At 47.3% G+C, this 16,188-nt stretch overlaps 1 protein-coding gene across 2 annotated transcripts in view; it reads right to left on the reverse strand.

The window, feature by feature from the left end:
- LOC137560881 (alpha-2,8-sialyltransferase 8F-like) overlaps positions 1-15,585 on the reverse strand; it is a 150,238-nt gene extending 134,653 nt beyond the window's left edge. The window contains exons 1-2 of one of the 2 annotated variants that reach the window (XM_068272038.1): positions 15,403-15,585; positions 13,139-13,219 (exon numbers count right to left, since the gene is read on the reverse strand). In XM_068272038.1, coding sequence (XP_068128139.1) covers positions 13,139-13,219; positions 15,403-15,494 — 173 coding nt within the window. In that variant the 5' untranslated portion in view covers positions 15,495-15,585. The remainder of the gene's footprint in view (positions 1-13,138; positions 13,220-15,402) is intronic. The other variant, XM_068272039.1, reaches the window with a different exon arrangement.
- Positions 15,586-16,188: the final 603 nt, after the last annotated feature.

The following is a 16,188-nucleotide window of genomic DNA, read 5'->3' on the forward strand; positions in this document are numbered from 1 at the left end:
GGCACACCTGGCCAAACCCCCCGCCTCAGCAGCAGCGTGAAGGCCCGCCACTGCCAAGCGCTGCTGCACTTGGTCAGCCTTGGGAAGACCAAGCTGACGGCAACCCATGTGTTGGCCAAACTCCAGGAGCAGGAGAGGATTTGGCTGACCCCCAGAGGCCTCAGAGTCGGAGAGGTGGTGGCCGACAATGGGGCCAATCTGGTTGCCGCAATACACAGGGGAAACCTGACCCACATCCCCTGTCTTGCCCACGTGCTGAACCTGGTGGTGCAGAAGTTCCTGCGCACCTACCAGGGGATGGGCGAACTGCTGGAAACGGCAAGGAATGTTGTGCGTCACTTCCGGCGCTCGGCTGCAGCCTGTGCGAGCCTGGAAGACGTGCAAAAGGAGCTGGATCTGCCACGCCATCGGCTGATCCTTGACGTTCCGACTCGCTGGAACTCCACCCTGGCGATGTTGGAGCGTCTGGTTGAACAGAGGCACGCTGTCAAACAGTACCTTGCCCTGGCCACTGTTTCCGCAGCTCTGAGAAGGGACAAGACCAGCAACTTCCCGTCCATCGTCCCCGATGATGACTGGAGGCACATGCAGCAGGTGTGCTTAGTGCTGGCTCCCTTCCTGCAGGCCACAAACATGGTGAGCAGGGACCATGCTATGGTCTGCAAGTGGGTGCCCCTGGTTTCTCTGCTGAACAGGGCCCTCGATGCTTTGCTGGAACAGGGAGCGGCAGCCTTGGACCAGCAGGAGCGGCAACCAGCTGCGCAGTCCACCTCTGAGGGGGAGGAGGAGGAGGACTTGGTGGAGGTCCCTGACCTGGCTGCTGATGAGGGGGATCAGCACAGCGCAGCTGAGTTGGTGCGGGGGTGGAGAGAGGATGAGGCGGCAGAGGAGGAGGATGAGGACAGCACTGACGTCGATGTGCCAGCAGACGTGGCCCGCCTCTTCCCAATGGCAGCGCACATGCTGACGTGCCTGCGCAGGGACCCCAGGGTGATCCAGATGAAGCAGAGGGAGGACATCTGGATCAGCATGATGTTGGACCCACGCCTCAAGGGGAAGTTGAGCCAGTTCCTGCCGCCTGCAGGAGGAGACCCAGCGCAACAAATAAGGAGCTTGCAGCAGGCCCTTGTTGAGCGCTTGGAGGAAGCCTTCCCCCAGCCTTCCACCCCCACTGTCCAGCAGCCAGCACAGAGGCAGCAGCAGGTGCCTGCATCCAGCAGCAGCAAGCGCCCCACAGACCTGCTGTCTCTCAGCCACGAGCTCTACAGGACTGTAGAGGCTCCGGCAGCAGTGACTAGAGAGGAGATGCATGCAGCAGCATCCTCCTCCGGTCACAGCCAGCGCCTGACCCGCATGGTGGCTGACTACATGGGGTCGTACAGCGGGCTTGACAGCGATGCCCCTGTTGATCCCATGGAGTATTGGGTCAAGCGCATGGAGATCTGGAGCGAGCTGGCGCAGTACGCCCTGGAAGTGCTGTCCTGCCTCCCTTCCAGCGTGCTGTCCGAGCGCTGCTTCAGTGCAGCTGGTGGCGTGGTCACCGAGAAACGCTCACGTCTGTCTCACAAGTCTGTGGACAGACTGACGTTTCTCAAGATGAACCAGGCGTGGGTGGAAGGCGAGTTCCTGGCCCCTGTTGTCGGCGAGAGGGGGACATGAACTGGCTGCCGGAACCATCGTTAATGTGCCTTACCACCCTTTACCACCTCCTGGCTCCTGCTCACTAAGCCAGCCTGGTTCACTTTGACTATTACGTCACCTGCAGCCACACATTTTACACCTACAGTGGGCTGCTGTGTACTGCCCTTCTGCTGTCTGTCTGTGTTTCCCACTGCCAGGGTACACAGATGATTTACCTTCTGCTGCCACTCTGCCACCAGCTATTACGTCAAACAATAGCTATATTGGTTGCAAAACCAAAAACCCAAAAACCATAAAAAAAAAAAAAAGGTTTAATTTTTCTGAGGTGCCCGGGTTGAAAACTGTGTTGTCCCAGTTGTGTATTGGACACAATGTGGGCTGCACGACCGCTGTCTGGGACCTCCTGTTGTGTTTATTTACAGCCCTGGTATCACCGCTAGGTACCAGGGCTATTATGTCACGCTGCCTACCTGCTGCCACACTCACACTGCTCCTCCATACCTCCTCCTGCTGCTGCTGCTGCTGTCTGTCTGTGTTTCCCACTGCCAGGGTACACAGATGATTTACCTTCTGCTGCCACTCTGCCACCAGCTATTACGTCAAACAATAGCTGCTCGCCTACTCCTCCATTCCTCCTCCTGCTGCTGCTGTCTGTCTGTGTTTCCCACTGCCAGGGTACACAGATGATTTACCTTCTGCTGCCACTCTGCCACCAGCTATTACGTCAAACAATAGCTGCTCGCCTACTCCTCCATGCCTCCTCCTGCTGCTGCTGTCTGTCTGTGTTTCCCACTGCCAGGGTACACAGATGATTTACCTTCTGCTGCCACTCTGCCACCAGCTATTACGTCAAACAATAGCTATATTGGTTGCAAAACCAAAAACCAAAAAACCATAAAAAAAAAAAAAAAGGTTTAATTTTTCTGAGGTGCCCGGGTTGAAAACTGTGTTGTCCCAGTTGTGTATTGGACACAATGTGGGCTGCACGACCGCTGTCTGGGACCTCCTGTTGTGTTTATTTACAGCCCTGGTATCACCGCTAGGTACCAGGGCTATTATGTCACGCTGCCTACCTGCTGCCACACTCACACTGCTCCTCCATACCTCCTCCTGCTGCTGCTGCTGCTGCTGTCTGTCTGTGTTTCCCACTGCCAGGGTAAACAGATGATTTACCTACTGCTGCCACTCTGCCACCAGCTATTACGTCAAACAATAGCTATATTGGTTGCAAAACCAAAAACCAAAAAACCATAAAAAAAAAAAAAGGGTTTAATTTTTCTGAGGTGCCCGGGTTGAAAACTGTGTTGTCCCAGTTGTGTATTGGACACAATGTGGGCTGCACGACCGCTGTCTGGGACCTCCTGTTGTGTTTATTTACAGCCCTGGTATCACCGCTAGGTACCAGGGCTATTATGTCACGCTGCCTACCTGCTGCCACACTCACACTGCTCCTCCATACCTCCTCCTGCTGCTGCTGCTGCTGTCTGTCTGTGTTTCCCACTGCCAGGGTACACAGATGATTTACCTTCTGCTGCCACTTTGCCACCAGCTATTACGTCAAACAATAGCTGCTCGCCTACTCCTCCATTCCTCCTCCTGCTGCTGCTGTCTGTCTGTGTTTCCCACTGCCAGGGTACACAGATGATTTACCTTCTGCTGCCACTCTGCCACCAGCTATTACGTCAAACAATAGCTATATTGGTTGCAAAACCAAAACCAAACAAACCATTAAAAAAAAAAAAAGGTTTAATTTTTCTGAGGTGCCCGGGTTGAAAACTGTGTTGTCCCAGTTGTGTATTGGACACAATGTGGGCTGCACGACCGCTGTCTGGGACCTCCTGTTGTGTTTATTTACAGCCCTGGTATCACCGCTAGGTACCAGGGCTATTATGTCACGGCGAGCTGCCTGCCTCATTGACTGCCTGCTGCCACACACTCATCCTCCTCCTCCTGCTGCTGAATTTACCTCCTGCTGTCTTTGTGTTTCCACTGCCAGGGAGCACATACAATGGCGCTTCCAACATGCGTGCGCCCACCAGCTATTTGTTACGCTCAAAAATAGCTGCATTTCTTTAAAAAAAAATTGAAAAGAGAAATACGTGAAGAAGAAGAAGACGATATTGAAAAGGAAGGAGAAGATGAAGATGAAGAAGATGAAGAAGAAGAAGAAGATGAAGAAGATGAAGAAGAAGAAGAAGAAGAAGAAGAAGAAGAAGAAGAAGAAGAAGAAGAAGAAGAAGAAGAAGAAGAAGAAGAAGATATAGAAGAAGAAGAAGAAGATATAGAAGAAGAAGAAGAAGAAGAAGAAGATATAGAAGAAGAAGAAGAAGATATAGAAGAAGACGATATAGAAGAAGACGATATAGAAGAAGACGATATAGAAGAAGAAGAAGAAAGATAAAGAAGAAGAAGAACAAGTATATACAGTAACACTACTGAACAAAATTAAGGACACAACTTCTCTTTCCACATTTTTTTTTAAAGGAACATCCCCACATAATCACTTGCTGTTGTTACTTGGAAAAAAAGAGGTTTCTTGCATCATTCACCCTCAAAACAAGTGTTGGAAGCTATTTAAGGCCAATTCGAATAGTCAGCTCGAATAGTTAGCTCGAATACCGACTCGAATAGTGAGCTCGAAGTCCGAGGTCGAATCGAATAGTAAAAATTATTCGACTCGAATATTCGAATGACCTCGAATAATTTACTATTCGAATTCGACCAAACTCGAATTTTAAAAAGGGGTATTTGAGCACCACTAGTGGGCAGCTGTCCTCCTGTCCTCTGTTAGTTTATTATACCAGTGTTTCTGTTGTCCTACCTTTACTACTGAGTGATTGTATTTTGTAGTAACTGTACTAGGACACTCACTGTCACTGTTTGTTCATAGCTCCTGCGTGTGTGCGTGCACAGTACACACACTCTATTTCCTTCTGATTACTATTGATTATTGTAATTTCTAGTTGTACTTACTAACTACTTACTACTAGGGACACTCAGTCACTGTTCATAGGCTAGCTCCTGCGCTGCGTGTGTGTGTGCGTGCACTGTCAGTACACACACTCTATTTCGTTCTCATTACTGCTGATTATTGTAATTTCTAGTTGTACACTTACTTACTACTTACTACTAGGGACACTCAGTCACTATTCATAGGCTAGCTCCTGCGTGTGTGTGTGCGTGCACTCAGTACACACACACACTCTATGTCCTTCTACTTAATCTGATTACTACTGATTATTGTATTTTCTAGTTAGTGTACTAGGGGACACACTCACTGTTCACTGTTCACACTTATACTGATTACTGAATTATTGTATTTTGTATTAGTACTGTACTAGTAATCACTTAGCGATCTAATCACTTAGTGATTAGTGTCACCTCACCCACCAACCCACTCCATTAAAGTACCTCACTTTTTCACCCGCCCTTTTAAAAAACGTTTTTGTTTACGCCCAAAACATCAAAGATGTCTGGAAGTGGCAGCCAGCGCGGTTTGGGCAAGGGGAAGGGCAGCAAGGGAATCAAGAGGAGAGGGAGCAGCATTGTGGCAAGCCGCGGCCGCGCCACCATGCACAGTTCCGCAGCAGCAGCAGCTGCGTCAGTGGCTAACATTCCTCCTATAGCCACTGGCCGTGGACGCCTTGAGCGCCGCCCAGCAGGAGCAACTCACGCTGCAGAGACACAGCAGCAGCAGCGTGTAGTACCTGCTCCTATTTTCCTCCAGCCGGGTCGGAAACGTCCCATTGAGGAAAAGGATGCAGACACTGTGGTGCAACTGATGACGGAGGATGAGCAGCCCGCCATCAGCTCTGCATCCGAGGCCTCCACCCTCACCACCACCACCACCACCCCTGTTCGCAGCAGCCGCCCAGCAGGGCCTGGGGAGGAGGCCAGTTCACCGTCAGTCGCCGACCTGTCATTCAGCAGTCTTTTGACCCCAGGCATCATGAGTAAATTGTCTGCTGTTGTTGGCGATCTTGAGGAGGAGATGCTGATGGGCACTTTGGGGGAGGAGGGATTGGACAGCAAGACTGTGGCGACAGTCAAGCAGCCCATCCATGCATCAGGAGAGGAGTTTGGGGGGTCATCATCCCAGCAGGACATGTTTCAGGAGATGATAATGATGATGACGTGGTGACAGACAAAGACTGGGTACCGCCACCACCAGCACCTGGTGATGTCATCATCAGCAGCTCTGAGGAGGAGGAGGAGGATGCGCTTGTGGGCCTTGCAAGGAGGCGCATCATTGCAAGCATTGGCAGCAGTAGGCAGGTCCCACAGCCTGCTGGTGTCTCAGGCTCAGCAGCAGCAGCATCTGCCAGTACCACCACCAGCCGCACCCAAGCCCCCGCCCCAACCACCACAGGGAGACAGGCAGCAGCGGCTCCAGGCCATAGGGGGTTGTTTTTGTCACCAATCTGGCGATTTTTCACCATGCCCACAGTGTACAGCAAGTACGCCACTTGCAACCACTGTCAGCGGAAGTTGAGCAGAGGTGCAGACCCCTTAAAGATTAGCACCAGCTCGCTCATCAACCACCTTGCTGCGAAACATTTCCACCAGCATGAGGAGTTCCAGAGGCTGAAGGCATCTGTTGCTGGCAGTGGCACCACACCCATCACTGCACAGCCTTCAGCAGCAGCAGCAGCAACAGCAGCCACCCGCCCTCCTGCTCCTCCAGCAGCACCAGCAGGAGTGCGGAAACGCACTGCTCCTCCCCTCTCTGCAACTCCTGCCGCCGACACTGAGGCCTGTTCTGGCAGCCAGTCCTCAGTGGCCTCCTCTGCTGTGTCCGCTGATTCCCGTGCCAGCAAAAGGTCACGCCAGAGCCTTTTGAGCGAGTCCTTCCAGGGGGTGGTTAGGGCTCTGCCTCCCAGCAGCCGTCGCGTGCGTCAGCTGAACGGCTTGCTGGCACGGGCCATGTGCTCCCAACTCCTGCCGTACACGCTCGTGCAGGAGGGGAGCGACATGCGTGCGCTGCTTGCTTGTGCAGCCCCAGACTGGCAGCTCCCCAGCAGACACTTTTTCGCCCGCAAGGCCATTCCTGCACTGCACCGCTTTGTGATGGCCAATGTGGAGCGAGGGCTGGAGCACGCGGTTGGTGAAAGGGTCCACGTCACCATGGACTCCTGGAGCAGCCGCTTCGGGACAGGCCGCTACCTGTCCTTCACTGTCCACTGGGTCAGCTTGGTGGAAGGGGGTGAGGATGGGAGAGCAGCAGCGGGCACAGCAGCAGCAGCAACACAGTGGGTGGTGCCACCCCGCAGAGTCAGGGGAACTGCAGCAGGTTCCTCCGATCCTCTGCCATCCTCCGGCACACCTGGCCAAACCCCCCGCCTCAGCAGCAGCGTGAAGGCCCGCCACTGCCAAGCGCTGCTGCAGTTGGTCAGCCTTGGGAAGACCAAACTGACGGCAACCCATGTGTTGGCCAAACTCCAGGAGCAGGAGAGGATTTGGCTGACCCCCAGAGGCCTCAGAGTCGGAGAGGTGGTGGCCGACAATGGGGCCAATCTGGTTGCCGCAATTGACAGGGGAAACCTGACCCACATCCCCTGTCTTGCCCACGTGCTGAACCTGGTGGTGCAGAAGTTCTTGCGCACCTAACAGGGGATGGGCGAACTGCTGGAAACGGCAAGGAACGTTGTGCGTCACTTCCGGCGCTCGGCTGCAGCCTGTGCGAGCCTGGAAGACGTGCAAAAGGAGCTGGAGCTGCCACGCCATCGGCTGATCCTTGACATTCCAACTCGCTGGAACTCCACCCTGGCGATGTTGGAGCGTCTGGTTGAACAGAAGCACGCTGTCAACCAGTACCTTGCCCAGGCCACTGTTTCCGCCGCTCAGAGAAGGGACAAGACCAGCAACATCCCGTCCATCGTCCCCGATGATGACTGGAGGCACATGCAGCAGGTGTGCTTAGTGCTGGCTCCCTTTCTGCAGGCCACTAACATGGTGAGCAGGGACCATGCTATGGTCTGTGAGTGGGTGCCCCTGGTTTGTCTGCTGAACAGGGCCCTCGATGCTTTGCTGGAACAGGGAGCGGCAGCCTTGGACCAGCAGGAGCGGCAAGCAGCTGCACAGTCCACCTCTGAGGGGGAGGAGGAGGAGGACTTGGTGGAGGTCCCTGACCTTGCTGCTGATGAGGGGGATCAGCACAGCGCAGCTGAGTTGGTGCGGGGGTGGAGAGAGGATGAGGCGGCAGAGGAGGAGGATGAGGACAGCACTGCCATTGATGTGCCAGCACACATGGCCCGCCTCTTCCCAATGGCAGCGCACATGCTGAAGTGCCTGCGCAAGGACCCCAGGGTGATCCAGATGAAGCAGAGGGAGGACATCTGGATCAGCATGATGTTGGACCCACGCCTCAAGGGGAAGTTGAGCCAGTTCCTGCCGCCTGCAGGAGGAGACCCAGCGCAACAAATAAGGAGCTTGCAGCAGGCCCTTGTTGAGCGCTTGGAGGAAGCCTTCCCCCAGCCTTCCACCCCCACTGTCCAGCCAGCACAGAGGCAGCAGCAGGTGCCTGCATCCAGCAGCAAGCGCCCCACAGACCTGCTGTCTCTCAGCAACGAGCTCTACAGGACTGTAGAGGCTCCGGCAGCAGTGACTAGAGAGGAGGTGCATGCAGCAGCATCCTCCTCTGGTCACAGCCAGCGCCTGACCCGAATGGTGGCTGACTACATGGGGTCCTACAGCGGGCTTGACAGCGATGCCCCTGTTGATCCCATGGAGTATTGGGTCAAGCGCCTGGAGATCTGGAGCGAGCTGGCGCAGTACGCCCTGGAAGTGCTGTCCTGCCCCCCTTCCAGCGTGCTGTCCGAGCGCTGCTTCAGTGCAGCTGGTGGCGTGGTCACCGAGAAACGCTCACGTCTGTCTCACAAGTCTGTGGACAGACTGACGTTTCTCAAGATGAACCAGGCGTGGGTGGAAGGCGAGTTCCTGGCCCCTGTTGTCGGCGAGAGGGGGACATGAACTGGCTGCCGGAACCATCGTTAATGTGCCTTACCACCCTTTACCACCTCCTGGCTCCTGCTCACTAAGCCAGCCTGGTTCACTTTGACTATTACGTCGCCTGCAGCCACACATTTTACATCTACAGTGGGCTGCTGTGTACTGCCCTTCTGCTGTCTGTCTGTCTGTGTTTCCCACTGCCAGGGTACACAGATTTACCTTCTGCTGCCGCTCTGCCACCAGCTATTACGTCAAACAATAGCTGCCCCTGCTGCCTGTATTTACCTTATAAAAAAAAAAAAAAAATTTATTTTTCTGAGGTGCCCGGGTTGAAAACTGTGTTGTTCCAGTTGTGTATTGGACACGATGTGGGCTGCACGACCGCTGTCTGGGACCTCCTGTTGTGTTTATTTACAGCCCTGGTATCAACGCTATGTACCAGGGCTATTATGTCACGCTGCCTACCTACCTGCTGCCACACTCACACTACTCCTCCATTCCTCCTGCTGCTGCTGCTGCCTGTCTGTGTTTCCCACTGCCAAAGGTACACAGATTTTACCTTCTGCTGCCACTCTGCCACCAGCTATTACGTCCAACAATAGCTATATCTGTGTAATTTGCTGTAAAAAAAAAAAAGTAAACCATTAAAAAAAAAAAAAAAAGGTTTAATTTTTCTGAGGTGCCCGGGTTGAAAACTGTGTTGTCCCAGTTGTGTATTGGACACGATGTGGGCTGCACGACCGCTGTCTGGGACCTCCTGTTGTGTTTATTTACAGCCCTGGTATCAACGCTAGGTACCAGGGCTATTATGTCACGCTGCCTACCTAGCTGCTGCCACACTCACACTACTCCTCCATTCCTCCTGCTGCTGCTGCTGCCTGTCTGTGTTTCCCACTGCCAAGGGTACACAGATTTTACCTTCTGCTGCCACTCTGCCACCAGCTATTACGTCCAACAATAGCTACTCTCATTACTCCTCCATTCCTCCTGCTGCTGCTGCTGTCTGTCTGTGTTTCCCACTGCCAGGGTACACAGAATTACCTTCTGCTGCCACTCTGCCACCAGCTACTACGTCCAACAATAGCTACTCTCATTACTCCTCCATTCCTCCTGCTGCTGCTGCTGTCTGTCTGTGTTTCCCACTGCCAGGGTACACAGATTTACCTTCTGCTGCCACTCTGCCACCAGCTATTATGTCCAACAATAGCTATATCTGTGTAATTTGCTGTATAAAAAAAAAAAAGTAAACCATAAAAAAAAAAAAAAAAAAAAAAGGTTTAATTTTTCTGAGGTGCCCGGGTTGAAAACTGTGTTGTCCCAGTTGTGTATTGGACACGATGTGGGCTGCACGACCGCTGTCTGGGACCTCCTGTTGTGTTTATTTAAAGCCCTGGTATCAATGCTAGGTACCAGGGCTATTATGTCACGCTGCCTACCTACCTGACTGCCTGCTGCCACACACTCCTCCTCCTCCTCCTGCTGCTGAATTTACCTCCTGCTGTCTGTGTGTTTCCACTGCCAGGGAGCACATACAATGGCGCTTCCAACATGCGTACGCCACCAGCTATTTATTACGCTCAAAAATAGCTGCATTTCTTTAAAAAAACAAAAAAATATATATATATTCTCTTTATTAATACTTTGTGATATTATTTTTAGAGGTGTCCGGGTTGAAAACTGTGTTGTCCCAGTTGTGTATTGGACATGATGTGGGCTTCACGACCGCTGTCTGGATCCTCATGCTGTGTATTTACGGCCTGGTACCACCGCTAGGTACCACACAGCCTATTATGTCTCGCTGCCTGCCTTATTGACTGCCTGCTGCCACACAATCATCCTCCTCCTCCTGCTGCTGCTGCTGAATTTACCTCATGCTGTCTGTGTGTTTCCACTGCCAGGGAGCACATACAATGGCGCTTCCAACATGTGTGCGCCACCAGCTATTTATTACGCTCAAAAATAGCTGCATTTCTTTAAAAAAAATATATAAAAGAGAAATAAGTGAAGAAGAAGAAGACGATATAGAAGAAGAAGAAGATATAGAAAAAGAAGAAGACGAAATAGAAAAATAATAATAAGAAGAGGATATAGAAAAAGAAGATATAGAAAAAGAAGATATAGAAGAAGAAGATGAAGAAGATGAAGAAGATGAAGAAGATGAAGATGAAGAAGAAGAAGAAGAAGACGATGAAGAAGAAGAAGATGAAGAAGAAGAAGAAGAAGAAGAAGAAGAAGAAGAAGAAGAAGAAGAACAAGAAGAACAAGAAGAAGAAGAAGAAGAAGAAGAAGAAGAAGAAGAAGAAGAAGAAGAAGAAGAAGAAGATATAGAAGAAGAAGAAGAAGAAGATATAAAAGAAGAAGATATAGAAGAAGAAGAAGAAAATGAAGAAGAAGAAGATATAGAAGAAGAAGAAGAAGATATAGAAGATAAAGAAGAAGAAGAAGAAGTATATACACTACTGAACAGAATTTTGGACACAACTTCTCTTCTCTTTCCACCTTTTTTTTTAAAGGAACATCCACACAAAATCACTTGCTGTTGTTACTTGGAAAAAAATATGTTTCTTGCATCATTCACCCTCAAAACAAGTGTTGGAAGCTATTTAAGGCCAATTCGAATAGTCAGCTCGAATAATGAGCTCGAATACCGACTCGAATAGTGAGCTCGAAGTTCGAGGTTGAATCGAATAGTAAAAAATATTCGACTTGAATATTCGACCGAATTCGAATAATTTACTATTCGAATTTGACCAAACTCGAATAATAAAAAGGGGTATCCGAGCATCACTGCTTGTAGTTTTTGAGAAAATCGATTTTTAAAAATGCAAAGGAAAAATGGTTTTTAAACTAATTGTTTTGAGTTTAAAAAAACATTTTACTTTGCACTTTCAAAATTACTTTTCTCAAAAACTACAAAATCTTGATTTTTTTTTTACTTCTACCCATTATTCTCCTTAATATATGTCAGAGATTTGGATGCAATAGCATGTATGGAGGCTTTCCTATACACCGCTGAATTTGGCATGAAATGATGCAAAAAATACACTACTATTATTACTATACACTATTATATTGAATTTACAAAACAGAATTTTGCCTAATTGTGAAAATGAATGCCAAATTTTGCCTAATCATAATGAGATTACAATCATTCACCACTAACAAAAGTGATGTGCAACATTAGTGCAAATTTCCTTTTAGTCTAAGGGTACGTACAGACATACGATAACGATCGTTCGTTCTGAACGACGGACGTTGTTAAAGGAGGTATCGGCCGATGATCGTTTGAAGAAAGGCTACTTTGAACATCGTTCGTGTACGAACGATCTTGGAACGAGCGTTGCGTGCGCAACATGATGTATAAACTGATTTCAAACACAAGTGTCAAAAAGAACTGTTTGAGCATGTGCAAAGCTTTGAGAACGAACGATCAACGACCAATCGTTGTACAGACATTACTTTTTGAACGATGGTCGTTGGAAAAGATCTGGCAGAATGGATCGTTCTTTACCAACGACATATCTCGTTGGTCGTTCGTTTTAATGATCGTTCGTGCACTTTTTACGAATGATCGTCGGGCAATGCCGTCGGTAACGATCGTTTTAAACGACTATAGTCGCATGTCTGTACGCACCCTAACTGTTAGGGCCTGTACAAACTGGCTGCCTTGGGCAGCGCTAGGCTGCGTTTTTATAATCGCAAAGCCTTTTTAAAAATAATGAAAATTGTGGCAAACTGTACACAGTGGTGCGATGCAATTTCAGAAAATTGCATTTACAGTGACAGCAATGCTTTTTGAGCAATGCGTTTGAAAAATTACATGCAAAAACGTGATGCAAGTGCTTTGCATTTTTTCAAGTTTAAATCCCAGGAGACCTTGCAAGTTCCTGTTGAAGGACTTTTAGCCAATCACCAATCCCAAGAAAAATGCAAACCTGTTGAAAAACGCAAGCAAAAATGCGAATCTATTTCAAAAACGCGAGCATGCATTTATAAATCGCACCATATGCAACTTTAAAGCGGAATATAACCCTGCATTTCAACTTTGCTCTAAAATATTATTTACAGCATATTATATGCAAAAAGCATTTTTTTTTTACTAGACCAGCATTGGAAGGGTTAAACACAGAGGTTTAAAGGTCCTGGAGAGATATGCAGAAGTTCAGATAGATACATTCTATTTAGTTACATGTATCTATTGATAAACAGTTACACACTCTTTGGCTGTCGTCCAAGCTCCTTCTCAGTGAGAGAGATGAGTCACATTCAACACTTAGATACATTATGTAAACAAAATGTATCTATTTCAGCTTCGGATGCGTCTGCAGAAATCTAAAGGAACTTTAAAGCCCTGTGTAACCCTTCCAATGCTGGTCTAGTAAAAAAAAAAATGCTGGTTGCATATAATATACTGTAAATAATGTTTTAGAGCAAAGTTGAAATGCAGGGTTATATTCCGCTTTAAGCTTGCATTGAGTTTGCATTCGGTGATTTTCAGCGTCTGCAGGCCCTTTTCCTTGACGTCTTAGAAATGGAACAGCATACTTACGATTTTAAAGGTTTTGTCAAGATAATGTTTCTCACAGTTGTACAGTCAGACAATGATGCATTCCAAAATCTCAGCCTCCTCCTAAATGCAGTTTAAAAAAAAATAAAATAAAAAAAAAGTAAAAAAAAAAAAAAAAAACAATAGCTAGAGCTTTGAAACTAATGCAAGAGTAATTCTTCTTGTACTTTTTTAGTTTTGAAACGCTAATATAATGTCTTAAGTCCCATCTACATGATACGATTCATTGTATGATTAAATTACGATTCTATTTACGATCGGATTAAATCCGACATGTCCGATCGGAATTCGATTCGAATTATGTCGACTTGCCATTGTTTTGCAATGGCAAATCAAATTGAATCCCGATCGGATATGTCGGATTTAATCGGATCATAAACAGAATCGTAATTAAATTGTACAAAGAATCGTATCGTGTAGATGGGGCTTTAGAACAGAGTTCTTAAAAAACAACGACAAAACAAACAAACAAAAACCCTTAAAATTGTGCACACAGTGTTTTTAGCTGTGAGTGTGAGAAGAGAAGAAAAGCCATGATTTGCTAACTAAACACAAGGTAGAGATTATGAGTGACTTATTGCAGCAGCAGCATTGATTGCAAGCAAGAGAATATTTTGACTTTTTTTTTTCTTCTTTTTTTTACAGTATAGCACAATCCTCAATACAGAAAAGAAAATGGTCAGCTCAATCCTGGGACACAGATATGTAACTGCTACATGCCCATTTCCAATTGTATGTGATCCTTTTTCAAGTGGAATCCATATAAAGAAAATAGTAGACAGAGTCACGGGCACGTAAGGTGCTGCTGAAAAGGAGGCATGCCTGCTCAATAAAATTGCTGCATCAATAAAATTGCTGATTGCAAAAATAAATTAAAAAAATGTACTGACATATAAAGCCATCTAGCAGAACGCTGAAAAGGTGTATACCGAAGAGCAGCTGATTCAACACAAATCAGCTGCTCCGTGGTTGGACCCCGGGTTGAATTCCTAGGCTTTCACAGTTAATGTCAGCATGCTTGCGGGAGAAGTATTGGGAAGTGCCAGATTTTTCTTCTGTTTGGACATTCCTTTAGCAGGTGAAAAAGAGGCTCCGAAGGAAAAAGCATTTTATTTTGCACAGTGTCCTCTTTGATCAAATCTTAGTTTTATTATGCATGATCACACTTTTATCTACTTTGTGCTCACTAATGCTACGTACACACATGCGACAACGATCGTTCATTGAGAACGACGAACGAACTTTTAATTGATGAAAGAACGACCTAAGTAAAGTTAGTTTTAAATTGTGTGTAACGATCTGATCGTTAGAACGAACGTTACATCACGTAAAGCAACTATGGCGCTTGGGCATAAAAATGAGAAGTTTCATGGAGAAATAGCGAAATGCGCATGTCAAGCCTAGTACGAACGACCGCTTCCAACGATGTACTACTTTTGCAAACGATCATCGTTGGTAAAAATCCGCCAAGCTAGATCGTTCGTTTTTAACGATCTAGCTCGTCCGTCGTTAGACTTAATGATCGTTGGTTGCTTTTTTTAAACGATCGTCGTTTGAAACGATCGAGGAACGATCGTTTCAAACGACTATAGTCGCATGTGTGACCATGTATGTATGCATGTGTGACCTTCAGGCTCCAGCCACATCATGTAAACCACATCAAATGGGACTGCATCTCCTGGCAAAGATGAGTGAAAATGACAATACTCTTTTCACATTCATTTTTGCAAAAATAATGTAGAATTCAACTTTCGAGTGAAAATGCCATTGAAAATCATTTTGTAAGAAGTCTGTGATTTTTCAAATTTTTGTGCTGAAATAAACGATTTTTGCACTTTTCATGAATTTTGGCATCGGAAAGAAAAGAAAACTTGTTTTCTTTGGCCATACGGTGAAAATGCAATGTATTTTTGTAAATATTTTCTCGAAATCGAAAATAGCATTTTCGATTTGAAAATGACTTTGGAGAAAATTCGCAAGCAAGCAACACTGAGCACATGCATTGTGGGGCCAGAAAAATACTAATCTGAGGGAACCTGTAGATTCTGAAGCAATGGCGAGAGAAGATGGAGGCTTCCATATGGACGCAGGGGCTACGAACCATACCTCCTAGGTAAGTTAATGCCTGTTTTATCCCCAAAGCAAACTCAGTTGACAAACCTCCTTTAGGGGGAGGTTCATTTAAATACATTTCATAATTGAATTTTTAGATCCCTTTAAGGAAAGGCAGAAGTAGCAGTCATTACCAGAAGTGTTTGGTCATCCTGTTCTGGAGGTTGGTGTTGAAACCGTGGAGCACCAGTGCGGAGAAGTAGAAGAAGATCCATCGATGTCGCATTTTTTACAGACACACAGGAGTTTGCCTCACATTGCCCCAGCTCAGAGTAAGGTATCTGCCACCTCCTGCTCCTGAATGGCAGGTTCCTGATTGTTCATGTGACAGAAGAATGACTCTGTGTATCTCAGTACAAATTTATTCTAACGGTCTCAGTCACGGCTCAGTGCAAAAGAAATAAGAATAAGCTGAGAGGTGTGTTCACGCCTCAGAGTGACTCAGTACAAACCTATGCCAAGAAATAGGAGCACAGCACACTGCAAATGAACTTTGTGAAAATAAAAATGATATCAGTCACTTGATAGTCCAAAGATAATAAATAACAAGTAAGAGATAACAGGCAGTATCTTATCTTTACTTCTCTTTTCTCCAGTCCTCTTCTCTCTCTACCCCTCTCACATACCATTTATTATCCTTGTCCTCTCATCTCTTTTCATTCTCCAACCTCCTCGCCTCTTCCTCCTTCTACTCTCCTCTCTTCTTATTTTATCTGATCTTCCTTCATTTTCCCTGTTTGTTTCCTCTTCTCTCTCTCGATTTCATCTTTCATACCTTCTCTTATCTTCTTTCACTCTTCAACTTCCTCTCTTTTCCAAATATGTTTCTTCCTCTTCTCCAGTCACCTCATCAGTTCCAAGACAAGGTTCTCCAGTAGTAATGTCAGAACACGTTCGCTGACAAATTATGCTGGCCATTC

This window comes from Hyperolius riggenbachi, chromosome 3 (assembly GCF_040937935.1).
Source record: "Hyperolius riggenbachi isolate aHypRig1 chromosome 3, aHypRig1.pri, whole genome shotgun sequence".
Classification (NCBI taxonomy): Eukaryota; Metazoa; Chordata; class Amphibia; order Anura; family Hyperoliidae; genus Hyperolius; species Hyperolius riggenbachi.